Source organism: Jaculus jaculus, chromosome 10 (genome assembly GCF_020740685.1).
Source record: "Jaculus jaculus isolate mJacJac1 chromosome 10, mJacJac1.mat.Y.cur, whole genome shotgun sequence".
In the NCBI taxonomy this organism is placed as follows: domain Eukaryota; kingdom Metazoa; phylum Chordata; class Mammalia; order Rodentia; family Dipodidae; genus Jaculus; species Jaculus jaculus.
Window position 1 is genome coordinate 17,187,542 of NC_059111.1, and position 18,965 is coordinate 17,206,506.

General features: G+C 51.4%; 1 protein-coding gene across 14 annotated transcripts in view; it reads right to left on the bottom strand.

Annotated features, from left to right (window-relative positions):
• The window catches only part of Tle3 (TLE family member 3, transcriptional corepressor), a 49,711-nt gene extending 48,415 nt beyond the window's left edge, over positions 1-1,296 (bottom strand). For 5 of the 14 annotated variants that reach the window (XM_012950718.2, XM_004666731.3, XM_045160102.1 and 2 more), the window contains exons 1-2: positions 1,087-1,293; positions 392-492 (exon numbers count right to left, since the gene is read on the bottom strand). In XM_012950718.2, the coding sequence (XP_012806172.2) occupies positions 392-492; positions 1,087-1,110 (125 nt within the window). In that variant the 5' untranslated portion in view covers positions 1,111-1,293. Of the gene's footprint in view, positions 1-391; positions 493-636; positions 740-1,086 lie in introns of those variants that run through there. The other 9 variants (XM_004666732.2, XM_045160106.1, XM_045160103.1 and 6 more) reach the window with 5 other exon arrangements.
• Positions 1,297-18,965: the final 17,669 nt, after the last annotated feature.

Genomic DNA, 18,965 nt, shown 5'->3' on the forward strand with positions numbered 1-18,965 from the left:
CATCCTCGGGACGGAGGGGGGCGCGGGTGGCTCTTCATCACCCGGAGCGGAGCTGAAACAACTCCAAACTTCTCCGGTGCCCGGCCGGGCGGATGCGGGGTGAACCGCGAGGACCCAGATAACCCCCCTCCCGGGGGGGGAGGGGACAGCCCGCCTGCGACCGCAACCCGCACCCCCTCCGCAACCCGGTCAGCGCTGCGGGACGCCAAGGGTTAAGGCAGGCGCGCTCGGGAAAAGGGGAAACAAAAGGCGGAGGCCCGGGGTCGCCGGCCCCCCGGTCGCGGCGGAGGAGGGGGCGGGGGTGGCAGGAGCTCTCCCCCCTACCCACACCCCAACGCCGGGGCAGCCCTCCCTCTCAGCTACAGCCCGGGCCCGCCCCCACCCGCCTTACCTGTGATATTGAGCTTGCAGGAACTGGAATTCGTCTTTGATCCTGTCACAAGACTCGGCCACCGTGAATTTAAATCCCGGCTGCCCAGGTTGATGGGGAGCCTGGAGCCCGCGAGGACGAGGCGGGGGGGAAAGAGGAGGGACGGGGTGGGCATCAGACGGGGTGGGGGGAGGAATCCTACCCGGACCCAGCCCCTCCACGTCGCCGGGAGCCACCAGCCAGGCCACCCTGATACCCCCACACACCTCTATATAGCCCAGAATCTTCCTGGCAAGTTTGTCTGCTCCCCGACGGAGCGGGGGGGAGGGGGCGCCCCGATACAACCCTCCCCAGTGGCAGTAGGCTCCCCATTCCCAAGTCAAGCGGGGGTGGGGGAGACCCTCCGAGAGAGTTGGAAAGACTTGAGAGTAGGGGGGTGGGGAAGCTCCAACAGCTTCCCCCTCCAACACAGGCCGCTGCCCCCCCCCCCGCGCCACCAGCCACTCGGGTGCAATTACCCTGGGGCCTCTACTGCGCCCCCCACCCACCCAGCCCCTTTGTGTGAGCGCGCACTGCACACGCACACATGCACACACACACGCACGCACACACACACACCATCAAGGTAGCAACAAGCAAAATGGAGGTGCCAGATAAACTGCCTCGTTTACCCTGCCATGATAGATGCTTAAATAAACCGAGTTGCAATTACTCACCGGATGTCTGCCTTGCGGATACATGGCAGGGAGGGGTCGTGATTCCGAGAGCGTGGAAACGCCGAGAGCCCGGGCCGGCGAGGAGCGGGGGAGGGGGGAGGCGAGCCCGAGCAGGGGGCGGCCGGGGAACCGAGAGCTCGCCCCCGGCCCCCCCAGCCCGCTCTCGCAACGAAATCCCAGAGTCGGGCGCCCGCCCCGAGCGGAGACAAAGAGCCGCGGAGCGGGCGGCAAAGTCGTCGGCGGGCACCGAGGCCGGCGGCGGGCACAGGCTTTGTGCGCCTTAGGGCTCGGCGGGCTGCGGCCGGCCGCCTTCCCACGGCTGCGTGGACAGCGTCAGAGCCCGGGGCTGAGCGGACATCGTCGGTTCCCCCGGCGGGTCCAACGCGAGGTCCCGGGGCCGGGTGGGATGGGGGGAGGTGTGGATGCTCCCCCTTCTTCTTGGGGCGAGCTCGGGTCCTCCCCCCACTCTTGGATCACTCAGCTGGAGGGAGGTGCGTCTGGGTAGCCCCGAGCATCCGAGGCGCAGAGGGTCCGATCCCACCAGAGGCAGCCGGGCCCGGGGCTGGAGGCGAGGGGGAAGGCTCGCGGCGGGAAGATCAAGGAGGCTGGCACCGTGGTGACCGTAGGGGACCGAGGATGAGGGCTGAAGCCCGGCGCGGGCGCTTCGACGCCCACCCCCCCCCCAACCTCGGAGGGGAGAGCCTGCTGTTCCGTCTGCTACTGCCGCCGCCGCCGCTGCTGCTGCAAGCCCTTCCCAGGGCCAGGGAGGAACTCCGGGCTCAGTCGGTGCAAATCAATCGTCCTGGCATCGTAACTCCAGCAGGCACGGGAAGAAACCTCGTCCGTAAATTAAAAATAATATTTTTTAAAAAAAGGTCCTGGGTGCTCCCAACTCGAGCGCCGCGTCTCCAGCGAGGAGCGCTCGGAGCCACCGCCGCTGTAGCCTCGGAGAGAGGTGGGGGGGGGGGACGGACACGCAAGCCCGAGACTCGGAGCTCAGCGGCTTCCTCTCTTTCCTTCCTCTCGGCCTGGCTCTCTTCTCGGCGCCCCGACAAACCCCCAAAACACACACACACACATATACATCCACCAAAAAAAAAAAAAAAAAAAAGTGCCTCGGACCTGCGGATACCACACACAGACAGGCGAAGGGGGAAGAGCACGAGGTCTGAACTGCCGCGAGAGCAGTTCCAAATAGGGACTGAAAAGTAACAAAATAATGTGGCAGCTTCACCCGGCGCTGGCCAATGGCAGCGCGAGGCTCCCACGTGGGGCGGCCGGACCCGGCCTGCAACTGGACGCCGCCGGGCGCGACGTCACAATGCCCTCTTGTGTCTAAAACTATGCATGAAAAGTAGCAATCAGGCCCTACCCGCTGGTGACTTTCGCATGGGAGTGAAAAACAGCGCTCCTCAGATCAGGAATTAACCGAAAGACATATAATAAATAGATATATATTATAGTCCTGAGCTCCTAGGGTTTTTTTTTTACCCCTTCCCTCTTCTTTTTTTTTTCCCACGATCTACTAGGAAATAATTATTTGGCGGGAGGGGAAGGAGGAGGGAAAAGAAAGAAAACAGGAATAACAACAAAAGAAAAAGAAGAAAAAAAAAAAGACAAGCTGTACAGTCCTCAAAACCTGTGGCTGGTCGTAATGGATCAGTTTATTCTGCAGTGGCGGCGAACGATTCCTCCCTGTAATCTCATTAGGGCTGCAAAGCAGCCCAATTAGATACTATAAAACAAACAGAATCACTTCGTCACTTTAATGTTTTCACTTCAGAAGATTTAGAGACGATAAAATGGTGGCTCCTAAAGTTACCTCCGACCTTGATTAAAAAAAAATTTTTTTTGCTCCGAACGGAGTGTCCTCTCCCCTTTTTTACCCTCTTCTGCATCCCCCCACTCCCCGTAAGCCCCCCAAGCTTTCCTTTTTCTTTGTTCATTCGCCCCTCTTTTCAGAAAAGCCAAATAAACAGCGTCTGTGATGCGCGGCGGCTGCCCGGGAGGAGGAGGAGGAGGTGGGGAGGGAAGTCTGAGAACTCTCCGGCTTGGCGGGGTAGCGCAGATGGAAGGGCCCGGCTGGGTCCGCGGACAAACAGGCTCAGTCCGCGGCCGACCTCCCACTCCAGGCCCCTTCCCCTGCGGTGACAGCTCTGTCCTGGCCGCATCCTGGCCAGGGAAAGGGAATGGGATGGGGGGGAAACCTCTGGAGCACCAAGTTCCCACCCGGGTTTACTTGGGCCTGGCTGGAGGAAGGCGCCTCCTTCTACGGCTCTGAGAACCGCCTGTGGAGCGTGGGGTGACTGACAGCCCACGGCGACCCCATCACCCACCCCGATATCCCCCCCTCCCAAGGGGTCGCAGATGTGCCCCGCATCCTGCGCGCGACTCCCGCCTCCCGGTCGCCCCCCAGGTCCCAGCACTATCGCTCTTCCCATCACTCCAACCATCCCGAGACTGCAAGACCCGCACACCTAGTGGAAGTGGGGGGGGGAGGTAGAGGGGCTACGTCGGGGCAGAGGCCCGGACTGCCCCCGGGTCCCCTTTGGCTTGGCTTGTTGCGGGGCACGCACGCTAGCTCGCACGCACTCCCGATCGTCCGCGGGTACGCGCCTCGCGGCCGCGCGCCCCCACATCTCTATCCCCCCCCCGCCTCATTTTAGGATCCCAAGGTTGGCGTGTTTTGCAATGTTAAACCGAGAGGCCGAGAACGCGCCGGGAGCTCCCCGTGAGCGAGCATCCGTCCGCCTCCGTAGTAGACGCTGACCCGGGCCCGCTCCCTCCTCCGGCCGCCGGCTCGTCCCTTCATTTATTTTTTTATTCTCCGAGATAAAAACATACATCGTGCATGGCGCGCACCGAAAACCCGTGGTGGTGATGGTGGGGGGCCGGGGGCGGGGTGGGGGGGGAAGGGTTGGGAGAAGCCCGGCTCACGACAGATGCGAGCATCTGGCCACAGCATTCATTAGACTCAAAATGGCTCCTCTTCGGAGCTTCCCTTTTCCCCTCCCCCTTCTTTGCCCTCCCCCTGACGTCACGGGTGGGCGAACCCGCTTCCAAAGCCGTCCCCGCCCCCCTTTCTCGCGGCCGCGGCGGTCCCCACGTGGGGACCGATAGCCACGCCCTCCCTCCCCTGCGAGCAAGGCGCGTGAACCAATCACAGGCGGGCTCTGGAGCTCTCCGCTTCTGATTGGCCTAGCTGCCGAGGGCTGTCACTCCTTGGCCGAAGCTGTCAGTCAAAACCACGCGGGGTGGGGGAGCGCTGACAAATGCCGAGGCTTCTGAGCCTCCCGCTTGCAAATAGTGCTTGGAATGGCTGCTTAATTAGCTTTGAATGGCTTTTCCTTCCAGCTCAAACAATCTGTCACTACCATGTGGTATAAAGGAGCCATGCATAAAAAAGTAAGCAGAGGCTAAATATCAATTTGATTTTGTGTATCAGAGGAATATTTTATTTTTCTCCCTAGTAATGAAACGTATCAATTTAAATAATAAAAGGTAAAAAACACACACAACCCCCCTCAAAGAAAGAACCAGAAGAAAAAGAAAAAAAATTCCCACCAAAAAAAAAAAAAAAAAAAAAAAAGGGAAGAGAAAAGAGAAAGAAAAGAAAAACAAAACCTAAAGTCCACTGTGTTCCGATTCCTGCGCACGCCTGAAATCAGTAATTTCTATGGACCACGATCAGGAGGAAGTCTGAGGCTCTCCCCTCCCTACGCCCCCCCTCCCATTTTAAACTTGCATTTAGTGTTTTGTTGTCGTGGTCCCCTGGAAATAAGTCTAGGCGTGATGGGGGTGGGGGCTGTAATGGGTGAGGGGAGATGCGGATGGGGGGGAGAAGGGCGAACTTTACGGGGATCTCTTTGAAGCTGCTAATCAAAGTGCAGGGGTTTTAAGACCCTTTAAACTGGGGGTCCTACAGCAGGTCTCGATTTGAGAGCCGCGAGGAGACAGGGGAGAGAGCGGGTGTGCGTCTCGCCCAGATTTATTAAACACAATGCCTTCAAGATGCCGGGGACGCGGCGCCTGCCCGGGTCTCCCTCTCTCGGTCTCCCTCCGGACTGGCTCTGACGGCGCCGAGGAGGCCCCGGGGCTTCCAGATCGTGTCTACCTGTGACTGTGTACAGAAAAAAAAGAAAGAAAGAAAAAATAGAGAAAAAAGAACAGCAGCTCTTGTCTCGGATCTGCGAGTGTCTCCTACCGGGGACATCGGGGTTCCCCGAGCACCCCACCAGCCCGCCAGCTCCTACAGGGAGTCCAGGCCCAGCACACGGGAGGGTGAGAGTGATGGACGTGGTTGTGCACAGAACCACCCCCGATTACAGAGCACCCCCCCCTCCTCAACAGTGAGCAGTCACAGGCCCATAGTGGTTTAGTAGGCTCAGGGAAGTCTACGATGACCCAGGCCCCACGCAATTCGTCCAGCACTTCGCTCCCAAGGGAAGCAGCCTGGCTGGTGGCCCATTGAATAGAAAAAGAAAAACCGAAAAATCAAAATATAAAAGCTTAGTAATCTGCCCCTGAGCTGGGCAGAGGTCAGAACTGGAATCCAGGGCAGCCAGATTCACAGTCAACATGGGAGACTATTTTACTTGCGCAAACAGAGTCCCTTATGGTATCTGCCCAAAGTCATTCATTCATTCTTTCCACCCTTTCTGAGGGTCTGAATGTGGGGCAGCGCTTCCAACTCTGATTTCCACTTGCCCCATCACCATGGCCCCCAGATTCCCTGGAAGCCCGGGCACAAAGTGGTCAGTAAATAACTGAAGGTTCGCATCCCTTAAGCTCAAACCTCACACCGCCCTAACCCTCCACCCCTATACCACCCCACAAATTAAGAAAAAAACAAGGAAAAATGTGTTTCTTTTATGCTCCAGAAAGAGGAAAGAAAAAAAAATTTAATGCACACAACACCGGATCGGTCCGAAGCGCTTGACAATTATTTTAAAGAAGGAGGGGAGTGAAGAAAAAAAGAGTTCAAACGTCTCGAGTTCTAATTGGAAACGTTTCAACTGTTTATGTTACAAGAAGTGTCAGGGTCATTTGCTACCGGAGAGCTGACTTTTCATTGGCTGCTTAATTGAGTACCTCGGAGTCCACCCCACGTGGGAGAGGAATTCCTGGCACATTAAAAAAAAAAAAAGTCACCGGGTGAGACAAAAAGCCCGGCATGGATTTCCAAAATGGAAATTCCCTCAGCCCCTCACTACTCACTTGGGGTGTAAAATGATTGGTGGGAGCTTCTTCGGGCCCCAAAAGCTGTGAAGTACTTTACATGATTATAAGTGTCCATTTATCTCTTTGGCTCAGGAATTAGAGGAACTGGGCTAGACACCAGGCTGTGGCCTCCTATTTGAGGAACTGATCACAGGGCCTTGGGTGGGATTGTAAACTTCTCCCAGGTCATCCCTTCCCCAAAGCCTGCCCCCCTCCCCCCACCTCGCGGGCTTTGATTGTTAGAGAGGCCTCTTGTTTGAACTGGCCAAAGCGGTGAGCACTGGTTCCTCACCACTATCTCCCTTTGGTGAACTGGGTAATCATCCACCAGTCATCCCAGATCTTCCCCTGCAGACAAACTCCTCATCCTCACCCTCAAGAGGAATGGGGAATTTGTATTTGTTTGACAAACTTACATAGTGCTTACTCTGCACCAGATGTCATTCTACGCACAGGGCAAATATTAACACATTTAATCCTTGCCCAAAGAACGAAGGTGGTGCCATTTCTATCACCACCACCACCAACCCCCCCCCCCCCCACAGATGGGTAACTGATACACAGTGGTACAATGACTTGCGTTAAGGTCACATTGATGGACTTGAACCCAAGCAATGCAGCTCCAGAGTCCACATCTTAACTACGCTTGACTCAGCAGTCTCTATAAGCTTTGCTTTCCTGGGAAGGCAGGTTAGAACACCCCGCAGGGACCCCAAGGAAGCCCCCACAGAGCCTCACCCTGGAGCCAGCTCATTTCAAGAAAGAGGGCTGATGCTGTGGGAGGTGCAGGCTCTTCCCACAGTCTCCCAAAGCCCTCTGTGACCCTTGGGGGTACATAAGTACTCTTGCTAAGCCTCCATTTCCTCATCTGTAAAGTGGAGGTAACCGTCCTGTTCGCCTCCAAGGACTGTTCTGGGGGATCAATGTAGATAGATGATCATGTGATGTACTTAGTACAGCTCTGGCACATTAACTAATCAATAACAGTCAGCTATGGTGGCCATGATGATGATGTAGAAAGAGCTGGGGGATTCAAGCGCCTGTGACATTTTTCTGAATGTAGAGGAAAGTGAAGCCTCATGGCTCAGCCCTGGGAAAGCATCAACCAGGCGGTGGCCCTGACCTTACTGTAACGGCGTCCAGTCCAACATCTAGCACCTCCTCTGAGTTCTCGGACAGGCTCCTGAACTGAGGGGCCCTTCCCTTCCCTTCCCTCTCCTTTTCAAAGGTTCTTGAGTGACCTTGGACTTGCCCCACAGCTCCCAATTCCTGGGTTGGTTGGGGGGAGGGAGGAGGAGAAGGAAAGACTAGGAGGAAAAGACCTTTCAAAGCTAACCACTGAGGGTGTGGGGTGGATGGAGGCAGAGAGAAATCTGAGTGCCCTTACAGTGCTGATCAGAGGGTTTCTGAGAAGAAAAGCCACAAGTTTAAGTATGTCGGAGTATAAAGTGCCCTTGTTCTGAGGGGGAACAAGGGTAGCGAGAAGGGGTTCTCAGAGAACTTGCTGGGAGAGTGGGGGCTTGAGCTCAGGCCAGGAGCAGAGACAGAAGATCTGCTAGCGGAGGAGGTCAGGATGGGTCACTCTTCCCTCTCCCTGGGACTATCTGGGAACTTTCCCTTCTTGGTATCCCTCCCGCACCCCCCTGCCCCCCACCTTTTCATTTGACACCTGGCAAAATATTATTTGCTCTGGAGAAAATGGAGCTAAGAGCTGGCTTCTCCATAAGATCCCTGTCCTCATCTTCTTCTCAATGAAGGTTGATGGAAGGTGACTCAGGTCAGGTGGGAGGCCTCCACTCTTGGGGTCCCCACAGCTATAAAATGGGAGTTAGGGCATGGGATTGCTTACCTGACAAGAGTTTACGTCACGCCTATTGTATGTGACTTATTCGCAAGTGCCAGAATCTAAGAGAAGCCCTTGCCTTTAGGACATGACTCAAAGAATGAAAAAACGTCTGTACGGGAGGAAATCATGCCAGGTAGAAGGGTGGGCATTGACAGTTAGGGAAGCTGCCTGCAGCATGGTATATGGCCTTGGCAACTAGAGGAAGGAGAATTCGAGACAGCGGGAAAGCAGGCCAGCTAGGACTCTCCAGAGAGCAACTGGGGATATTTATTCGGCTGGGTGGCCCCGTGGCCTCTGACCAGAAAGTTAAGGGGGCCGGACCCCTAGGAGATGATTTACAAAGAGGCTCTCATGTCCACCTGGGACATTGGGGGGGGGGGCAGGTGTGCAGATTGGGCATGGAATGTGTTTGCTCACCTGTCTTTAGCAGTAGCGTGAGACCAAACAGTCTCCTGACACCGCCTCCCCAGCCAAACTGAATTGCATCCCTACTGCTCCCAAGGTACACTTTGCTGACCTCTATTGACAAACGGAGCAGGGTTTCCATGCCTCATGCCGAAAGCGGGTAAATATTTATCGAAGTGATTGGGCGTCCTAATTAAGAGATTTGCGCCGTTTCTTTCTTTCCTTTTTAAAGATTCAAAGCCGAGGCTTAGGAGATTAAGAAATAGTTTGCTGGTATTAAGACAGCCAACTTCACAAGGGTGGAGGTCCATGCTGCAAAACTTACCCAGGCCAGTAGAAGGGTGGGTGGGGGGACATGGGGAACCCGAGCCTGCGTGGCGGGTGCAGGTTTTCGGCCCAGCACACCTGCTCTTTCATGGTAGATCTGAGATGGAGTGGAAGGAGAGAACTTCGATTTTTCTGTTCCACATCTGTTCTCAACCTTATATTCTTTCATTAAATGGATTTACAAATGTGTGTTTGTCAATATGCACACAGGAATACTTGGATTGCTTATTGGTTATGCTCATAGATAACTCTCCAACCAAGGGTAGTTTTGGCCTCCAGGGGACATTGGGCAATATCTGGAAACTTTATTTTTTAATATTTTTATTTATTTATTTGCATTCAGAGAGGGAGAGAATAGGCATATAGACCAGGGCTGTTTACCACTATGAAATGAACTCCAGATGCATGCGTGCCACTTTGCACAAATGGCTTTACATGGGTATTGGGGAATCAAACCAAGGCTATCAGGCTTTGCAAACAAGCGTCATCTCTGCTGAGCCATCTCTGCAGCCCTGGAGACATCTTTGTTATCACAGCTCTAGGTGGGGATGTCACTGGTATCTGTAGTGGCTTCAGGCCAGGAAAAACATCCCACAATGACCCCAAAAGCCCCCTCAACAAGGAATTATAAGACCTCTCAAATACAAGAATGTTTACATTGAGAAACTTATATATGCTTTTCTTAATATATAGACTTTTAAAATAGTTATTTATTTATTTGAGAGAGCGATTGAGAGGGGAGAGAGAGAGAAAATGGACACATCAGGGCCTCCTGCTACTGCAAATGAAATCCTGATTCTTGTACCTCTTGTTGCATCTGGCTTTACATGGGTACTGGGGAATCAAATCTGGACCATTAGGTTTTGCAAGCAAGCACTTTTAACTGCTGAGCCATCTCTCCAGTCCTCACATCTACTTATATATTACTTTTCTCATCACTGTGACAGAATACCTGACAAAAACAACTTGAGGGGCTAGAGAGATGGCTTAGCAGTTAAGTGCTTGCCTGTGAAGCCTAAGGACCCCAGTTCAAGGCTTGATTCCCCAGGACCCACGTTATCCAGATGCACAAGGGGGCACACACATCTGGAGTTCCTTTTCAGTGGCTAGAGGCCCTGGCGCACCCATTTTCTCTCTCTCTCTCTCTCTCTCTCTCTGTCTCTTTCTCTCTCTGTCTGTTGCTCTCAAGTAAATAAATAAAAGTGAACAAACATAAAAAAATAAAAAATAAAAAATAAACAGCTTGAGAAGGGACAGGTTTCTTTTGGCTCCCAGTTTGAGAGAGCAGTCCATCATGGCCAGGGAAGAGAGAGCTCGTTCTTCTGGCATTAGAATCAATTCTTTTTATGGGGCAGTCAGGTTTTCTAACTGAGCTCTAGGAAAGTTATGGGGTCTTTATAGGTGATAAGGTGAGTCCCCAGTTGACACTAAAGGCTACCACACCAGGCTAAACCCAGCATGCTGATGCATGCCTTTAATCCCTGTACTCAGGAGGAGGAGGAGGAGACAGGAAGATCAGAAGTCCAAGGTCATAGTTCAAGGCCATTCTTGGCTATATGAGGCCCTGTCTCGGAAACAACAAAAATAACAAGTGGGAGTGAGGATGTGGAGAGACTGGAATCTGCCTGTACGGTCATGTGGGAATGTTTGTTTGGTAACTAGTGTAGCCATTATGAACACAGCAGGGGAGTTCCTCCGAATCTTAAAGAGTGTATTACCATGTGATACAGCAATTCCACTTCTTTTGTATATATCCAAAAGAATTTAAAAAAATATATAGAATCTGAGGACTGGAGCGATGGGTCAGTGGTTAAGGCACTTTCTGCAAAACCTAAGGATTGGATTCCCCACTACCCAAGTAAGCCAGACGCACAAGGTGACGCATGCATCTGGAGTTCATTTGCAGTGGCTAAAGCCCCTGGCGCGCTCATTCTCTCTCTCTCTCTACCTCTTTATGTCTTTCACTTTCTCAAATAAATAACTAAATTAAATATTAAAAAAGAATCCAAAAGAGAACATTGCATATCCATACTTAGTGCCCTATTACCACAGCAAAAAGGTGGAAGTAATCTAAACTTAGGCAGTGGGAAGATAGATGAAATAAGAATATGTGGTACATGTGGAATATTATTCAGTCTTTTTTTAAAAAAAAAATTTTGTTTATTTATTTATTTATTTGAGAGCGACAGACAGAGAGAGAAGGAGGCAGAGAGAGACAGAGAGAGAGAGAATGGGTGCTCCAGGGCCTCCAGCCACTGTAAACGAACTCCAGATGCACGCGCCCCCTTGTGCATCTGGCTAACGTGGGTCCTGGGGAATCGAGCCTCGAACCAGGGTCCTTTGGCTTCACAGGCAAGCGCTTAACCACTAAGCCATCTCTCCAGCCCTTATTCAGTCTTTAAAAGAAAGGAAATCCTGTCAGATGTTACAACATAGATGATCCTTAAGAGCTTTATGCTAAAAGAGTAAGTCAGTTACAGAAAGACTGTATGAACAGATTTTTTTTTTTTTCGAGGTAGGAACTCACTCTAGCCCAGGCTGACCTGGAATTCACTACGGAGTCTCAGGGTGGCCTCAAATTCACGGTGATCCTCCTACCTCTGCCTCCCGAGTGCTGGAATTAAAGGCGTGCGCCACCACACCCGGCTGTACGAACAGATTTTAATTAAATAAATAAAGTAGCCAAAGTCAGCGAAACGGAAGGTAGGATGCTGACTGCTACTGGCTGGAGAGGGACAAATGAGGAGTTGTTCAATGAGTAGAGCTTCAAATGTGCAGAATGTGAAGAGCTGTAGGGACCTGTTGCACATCAGCATGCACAGTTACCACGTACCACAGCCCTCAGGATGAGGGGACAAGGGGACGAGGCATAGCTCAGCAGCTAAAGGCACTTGTTAGCATAGTGAGCATGCTGGCCTGGGTTCAGTTCCCCTGCCACCAACATAAAGCCAGAATGGCAATTGTTTACAGCAACAAGTGACCCTAGTATACCCAAGACACATGCACACACATTGTAACAGCAAGAGATCCTAGCATGCCCATAGACAGACAGACAGACAGACAGACACACACACACACACACACACACACACACACACACACCACTACCAACACCAGCAGTAGCAATGAACCCATAAACATACACACACACACACAAATAAGTAAATAAATAAATTTAACGTGACATGGTAAATTTCATGCAATATGGTTTTTACTACAACTGAGAGAGAGAGCAAGCAAGCCAAGCATGGTGACACACTAATCCAAGCACTCAAGAGGCAGAGGTAGGAGGATCGCTGTGAGTTCAAGGCCACCCTGAGACTACATAGTGAATTCCACGTCAGCCAGAGCTAGAGTGAGATCCTACCTCCCGGAAAAAGAAAGAAAGAAAGAAAGAAAGAAAGAAAGAAAGAAAGAAAGAAAGAAAGAAAGAAAGAAAGAAAGAAAGGAAGGAAGGAAGGAAGGAAGGAAGGAAGGAAGGAAGGAAGGAAGGAAGGAAGGGAGGAAAGAAAAAGAGGCAACCCCCTTAGGTGAGTTTTGTACAATTCTTCTTGGTTTCTGGTGAATGAGTCCCCAGCCCCTTCTCTAGCCTGACACACTAACTCCTGTTAATGTGTATCTCAAATCAGAGAGTGCCTGGTTCCTGATCCCAGCCCCTGCCCTTCTTCCAACACAGCCCTTCCCATGCCACTTTCACCTGACATGGCCTATGGGGAGTGTTTTGTTTTGTTTTAAACATTTACTTACTTATTTATTTGAGAGAGAGGCAGAGAGAGAGAGAGAGAGAGAGAGGGAGAGAATGGACACTCCGGGGCCTTCAGCCGCTACAAAGGAACTCCAAATGCATTTGACACCTTATGCATCTGGCTTACTTGGGTCCTGGGGAATGAAACCGAGGTCATTTGGCTTTGCCGGCAAGCATCTTCACCGCCAAGCCATCTCTCCGGTCCTGTTTTGTCTTTTCCTGATGTTCCTGCTTCAAAATAATAGGGACCCTGAGGGCACACGGACCTTAAGGTGTGCCAAGCTGGAAGCCTCCAAGAAAGCTCACAGAGGTGCATCTACCATTCAGAGTGTGTGCTGCTGCTGGGCAGATGGGGGCTGAAAACCTGACCCTCTTTTTCTTTTTCTTTTTTTTTTTTCCGGGATCTTCCGCAAGACATGTCTGAGTTTCTTCATCCTTAATATGGGATCATCACGGTGCACTGTGCCGGGCTGTAGTGAGCACAAAGCAAGACAGCACGGGCTGGTGCAAGCTCTCTGTGACTGTTAGTAATTCTGAATGAATGAGGACACATCAGCTCTTTTGTTTGGATGAGCTCAGATGCCTTTGCGCCTATTAAATCCAAGCATGCGTACCTCTCTGTGTACCCAGAACATGAAATGTCTCAGGTTGACGAGAGACAAGAAGGAAAAGGAACCATGGACTCCAAGGCCCAAATGCATCAGTGCTGATCACAGAACCTAGGAAAAAAGAGAATGCCAGGTACGGGGGACTTCTCATGTCAGCAGAAAATACTTAAGTGTGGTGAGATGAAAAGATGGATCTCAGGCTGGAGAGATGGCTTAGCGGTTAGGGTATTTGCCTACGAAGCCTAAGGACCCAAGTTCGATTCCTCAGAACCCACGTAAGCAGCTGCACATGGTAGCGCAGGTATCTCGAGTTCATTTGCAGTGGCTGGAGGCCCTGTATGCCCATTTTCTCCCTTTTTATCTCTCTCATATGCATACATACATACATACATACACATATACATACATAAGATGAATCTCCTGCCCACCACCTTCAGCCTCCCTCCTTATGGAGGCCATGTGGGGAGTCAAAGTGAGTCTACCTACAGTTGACGCACTTTAGCAGTGACAAGAAAGTCCTCTCTGGCTTGTTGAGCTGTGGACATGTGACTCCCAACTCAGGTGAGCAGAAGGTCCGATCTAGACAGGAAGAGCTCAGTCTCATTCTGCTTGAGTCTCATGCAACCTTGGCGATACCATATTGGCTGGAACTTACAGAACTGGAGCCTTCAGAGGATTGGCACATGGGGGCATGGGCACTGGGGTGGAGGGCTGGGAATGTGGACCCTCTCCTGGAGGATATACTTCCATGTGCTGACTTGGGAAAGGGTTCCCACAGAGGAGCTAAGGACCATCAGAAGCACATGACACAGCCCTGACTTGTTGATGGCGAAGCGACCTGGCCTGTGTTCAAAGGCTGCTGACATCAGTGATGACTGGGTGTCAGGCTCCAGCTAAGCTGCTTGCACAATCGTCTCATAAAACTGCAGAAAGCAAGGCCAAGGTTGGGATCGTGTGCTGCTTTTCAGGACTGGTGTTCCCAGGCCCCAGCTGTAGGGAGTCATGGGACACCCTGATCTTTCTCCTAGAATGGCCCTTAGTGAAAGACAGCCATCTTGCCCAAGGTCAATGCCCTGCCCTCCAGGTAAAGCCAGCATCCAGTGACACGTGGGTGGTTGGGGCACACAGACCTGGTGTGTTCTCACCTCAAGTTCAGAGCAACTCTGAAAGACACTGGGCTCCAGAGGGCACCAGGGAAGCCGCTGTGCTGTGCTCTGCTGCGGGACTCCACAGATCCATTTCTCCCTTTGTTCCCCCCCTCCTACTTTCCAGCAGGGGTTGACAGGGCACTTCTCAAAGCCCCCCGAGGTGTGAACAGCCTTCACTTAACTCTGGCTAGATTTAGCAAGTAAAAACACAGGGCATCCCAGGTCAGTCTGAATTTCATTTAAACAATAATTTGGGGCTGAGGCTGAGGATATGGCTCTGCGGATAAGAGCCCTTGCTACACCAACGTGAAGGCCTGAATTTGATCACCAGTGGCCATGTGAAAAGATAGGCCTGACTGGCTTTTCAAGCATGCCTAGCAGGGGGTGGGAGGCTGGGGAAGGAGACAGGAGAATCACTGGGACTCGTTGCATGAAAAGAAGCGTCACTCCATGTCAAGGAGACCGCACAGAGCAGCTGTAGAGGAGGACGCTCCACGTTCTCCTCTGGCCCCCACATACATGGATGTGTGCATCTGTGCACACTTTATATATACACACACACCACACATACTATACATACACACTTAAAAAATCTACAAAAGGTTTGGAGGGATGGCTTAGTGGTTAAGGTGTTTGCCTGCAAAGCCAAAGGACCCAGGTTTGATTCCCCAGGATCCACATTAGCCACATGCACAAGGGGGCACACACATCTGGAGTCACTTGTAGTGGCTGGAGGCCCTGGCATGCCAATTCTCCCCCCCCATCTTTCTCTGCCAAATAAATAAATAAAAATAAAATATTTTTAAAAATCCACAATCAGGGGCTGCAGAGATGGCTTAGCAGTTGAGGTGTTTGCCTGCAAAGTCTAACTACCTGAGTTCGATTCCCAAGTAACCACATAAAGCCAGATGCAAAAGGTGGCCTATGTGTCTAGAGTTACTCTGCAGTGGCTAGAGGCCCGGTGCACCCGTTCTGTCTGTCTCTCTTCTATCTCTCTCTGCTTGCAAATAAATGAATAAATATTTTTTTAAAATCTGCAATAAGGTGGGCATGGTGGTACACGCCTTTAATCTTAGCACTCAGGAGGTAGAGGTGGGAGTTCAAGACCGCCCTGAGTCTACATAGTGAATTCCAGGTCAGCCGGAGCTAGAATGAGACCCTATCTGAAAAATGAAGTCCATAATAATTTGTTATTATCATCACAATATCCTAAATATTGCCTGGAGCATACTAATATTTAAAAATGTACTCATTATCCAAATTCAATATTTTTAAATTTTAACATATCCAGATTTATCTTTTTTAGTGGAAATTTATAAAGACTTACTATTTAATTTTTAATGTATATAGTTAATTTGTTTATTTGACAGAGAAAGAGGGGGAGAGAGAGACAGAAAGAGAGACAATGGGAGCACCAGGGCCTCCAGCCACTGCAAACGAACTCCAGATGCATGTGCCCCCTTGTGTACATGGCTAATGTGGGTCCTAGGGAATCAAACCTGAGTCCTTTGGCTTTGCAGGCAAACACCTTAACCACTAAGCCATCTCTCTAGCCCTTATTATTCATTTTTAAATTCTTTTTTATTTACTTACTTAAGAGAGAGATAGAAAGCAAGAGGTCCATAGAGAGTGAATATGGGTGCACCAGGGCCTTCTGCCACTGTAGATGAACTCCAGATGTGGGCATCTGGCTGCATGTGGGTTTTGGAGAATCAACCCAGGCCACCCGGCTTTCTGACTTTCCAAGCAAGTACCCTGAACCTCTGAGTCCAGCCTCAAAGCCTTATTAAAAAAAAAAATCTTTATTATTATTTGTATGTGTGTGTGTTTGTGTGTGGTGCATGTGAAATTGGGGTCTTTCTCAGTCCTTCTCCACCTTATTCTTTTTTTAAAAAAATGTTTATTTGTTTGTTTTTGTTTTTCAAGGTAGGGTCTCCCTCCAGCCCAGGCTGACTTGAAATTCAGTATGCAATCTCAGGGTGGCCTTGAACTCATGGCGATTCTCCTCTGCCTCTGCTGGAATTAAAGGCATGTGCTACCACACCTGGCTTCTCCCTTATTCTTTTAGATAGGGTCTCTTATAGAACCTAGAGTTCCCTGATTTGGCTACACCACACTGACATTTGACACAGGTATATCATCTGAACTTAGGTCCTCCTGTTTGTGGGTCAAGCCCTTTGTCCATTGAGCCATTTCCTCAGCCCCTTGAGTTCAGGTTTAACAGGGTGTCCTATTTTTGTCTGGCAACCCTGTTCCATCTTGAGTCTATTCCAGGGAACCTACTCTATACCACAGCCCATGAAGAGGGTACCATCACTGCCCCCATTTTAGAAACGGAAAACTTGAGCCTCAGCGAAGTCTGGTTACATGAGCGACTCTGGCTAGTCAGGGGCCAGCGAAACAGTGGCAGGAGTTTGGGGTTGGGGTAGGGGTGTGGGGGTGCAGAAACTCAAGTGTTCTTTCTCAAAGCACCACCTGTAACTCCCTGGGCCACCAGCTCTGGAAGAAAGGACTCCAGCCCAGGTTTTCCAATCAGTCTCCCCCGGGGGGGGGGGGGGGGGGGGGGGGGGCAGGGCTGAGCTACCCCCTGGAAGAACATTTTAATCAGCCACCTTGTCTCAGCCTCTCTTGGCCTTTGCTTTCATTGTCGGAGTCTGTGTCAATAGCTGGAAACGCAGGCACCAGCACCCGGAGACATCTCGCCCCATCCCAAGCAGAAATCTCACAAAAGGGCTGGGCTCCCCCTCCCCCTGCTTTGCAGAGAAAACAAACAGGTCTACTGGCTCCCAGGGCTTGGGGGTGGGGAAGCGGGCAGCCAGCTGGCCCTGCCTGGCCTCCGGGCTCTCACCCTCACTAGCTACCCTCTTCCACCTGCCTTTTTCCAAGCAGATCTGAACTCCCACAGAACCCGGGCCTCGGCTCGCTGCGAAGTCCAGCCGGCTCAAGTCCCAGCCTGGCTTAGTTGGTGGCCGTGATCTCTGAGCAAACTGCTTCCTGTCACTGTTCTAGACACAACCCATCTATAGCTCCCTGTGGCCCCTGGGCCTTGGTTTTCCATAGCCTCCACCTCAGATGTCCTTCCTCTTCTAGCATGAAAAGGACAATCCTATCCAACCTTCCCGTGCAGTATTCCTTTGGTGAGACATTAGTGGTACCTCCTTTGGTCAGAACAAATAGCTTCTTCTGGGTTATTTGGGAGTCTGGTACCCTCACCCCAAGGTGTCTTCCCCTGCACAGCTGGGTCTCTCTTCTAAGGGGTAATATAATGTATACTAGCTATAATACATAATATAATACTTATTGTTGAAGTCAACTAGAATCACCTCAGAGACGAACCTTTGGGCATGTCTGTGAGGGAGTTTCTGCCCTCAGTGTGGGAGGCACCGGTGCCCCTCTCGTAGGCTGGCATCCTAGACTGAGAAAAAACGAGAGAATGACCTGAGACCAACATTCATCACTCTCTCTGCTCCCTGACTGGAGATGCAATGTGACCAGCTGCCTCAGCCTTCCTGTCACCGTGAATTCCCCCTCCACCATGAGCTGCATCCTCAAAATGTGAGTCAAAAACCAATCCTTGCTGGGCGTGGTGGCACACGTCTTTAATCCCCAGTACTTGGGAGGCAGAGGTAGGAGGATCACCGTGAGTTCGAGGCCACCCTGAGACTAAATAGTGAATTCCAGGTCAGCCTGGGCTAGAGTGAGACCCTACCTCGAAAAAAAAAAAAAAAAAAAAAAAACAAAAAAAGAAAAGAGTCAGGTATGGTGGCACACGCCTTTAATCCAGCACTTGGGAGGCAGAGGTAGGAGGATCACTGTGAGTTCGAGGCCACCGTGAGACTACATAGTGAATTACGGGTCAGCCTGGACCAGAGTGAGACCCTACCTTGAAAAACAAAAAACAAAACAAAACAAAAACCCAAGAAAATGAATCCTTCCTTCCTTAAGTTGCTTATTGTTGGATATTTTGTCACAGCCAGGAGAAATGTCATTAGCACACCATGCCTCTGACCCTTGGCCAGCACTAGAAGCTGTGACTTTCACTTCCAGCATCCTCGGTGGCTCTCTTGGACAGAGATGATGCCCCAGAGGCCCATGGGATTTCCTGGCGCCTGTCAACTGTAGCTAATAACGACAGCACAGGCCTCCGTTCCACGGACCTTCCGAGCGAAACCCATTGCTGTTTTCTGGAAAGGCTGCATTGAGGACGAGCGCTTGACCATCGCCGGCTCCGCGGGCAAGCACACGCTATTTCCAAGATGCTTGGAGGAGTGCCTCCCTGCTCCAGGCTAGGTGCTGGGAGCCTCGGGCAGGAGTTCTGCTTCTGGCTCTGCCCGCCTCCTGTCTAACTGGACTGCCGGGGCCAAGTGACTTGAAAGGTTAGACTTAGAGTATGAAGTAGGAAACTACCACCAACTATCCCATTGACCAGAATGCTAACTGACAGAATGCAGAACTGGGATTGGGGCCCATGCCGGCAGCCCAAAGTGGAGGGGGTGCTTTCCATCTCCGGGCAGCCCAGCATCCCCTGGCTACCTGGAAGAGAAGCAGACCTGGAATCCCCCATTTTCCCTGGCCATGAA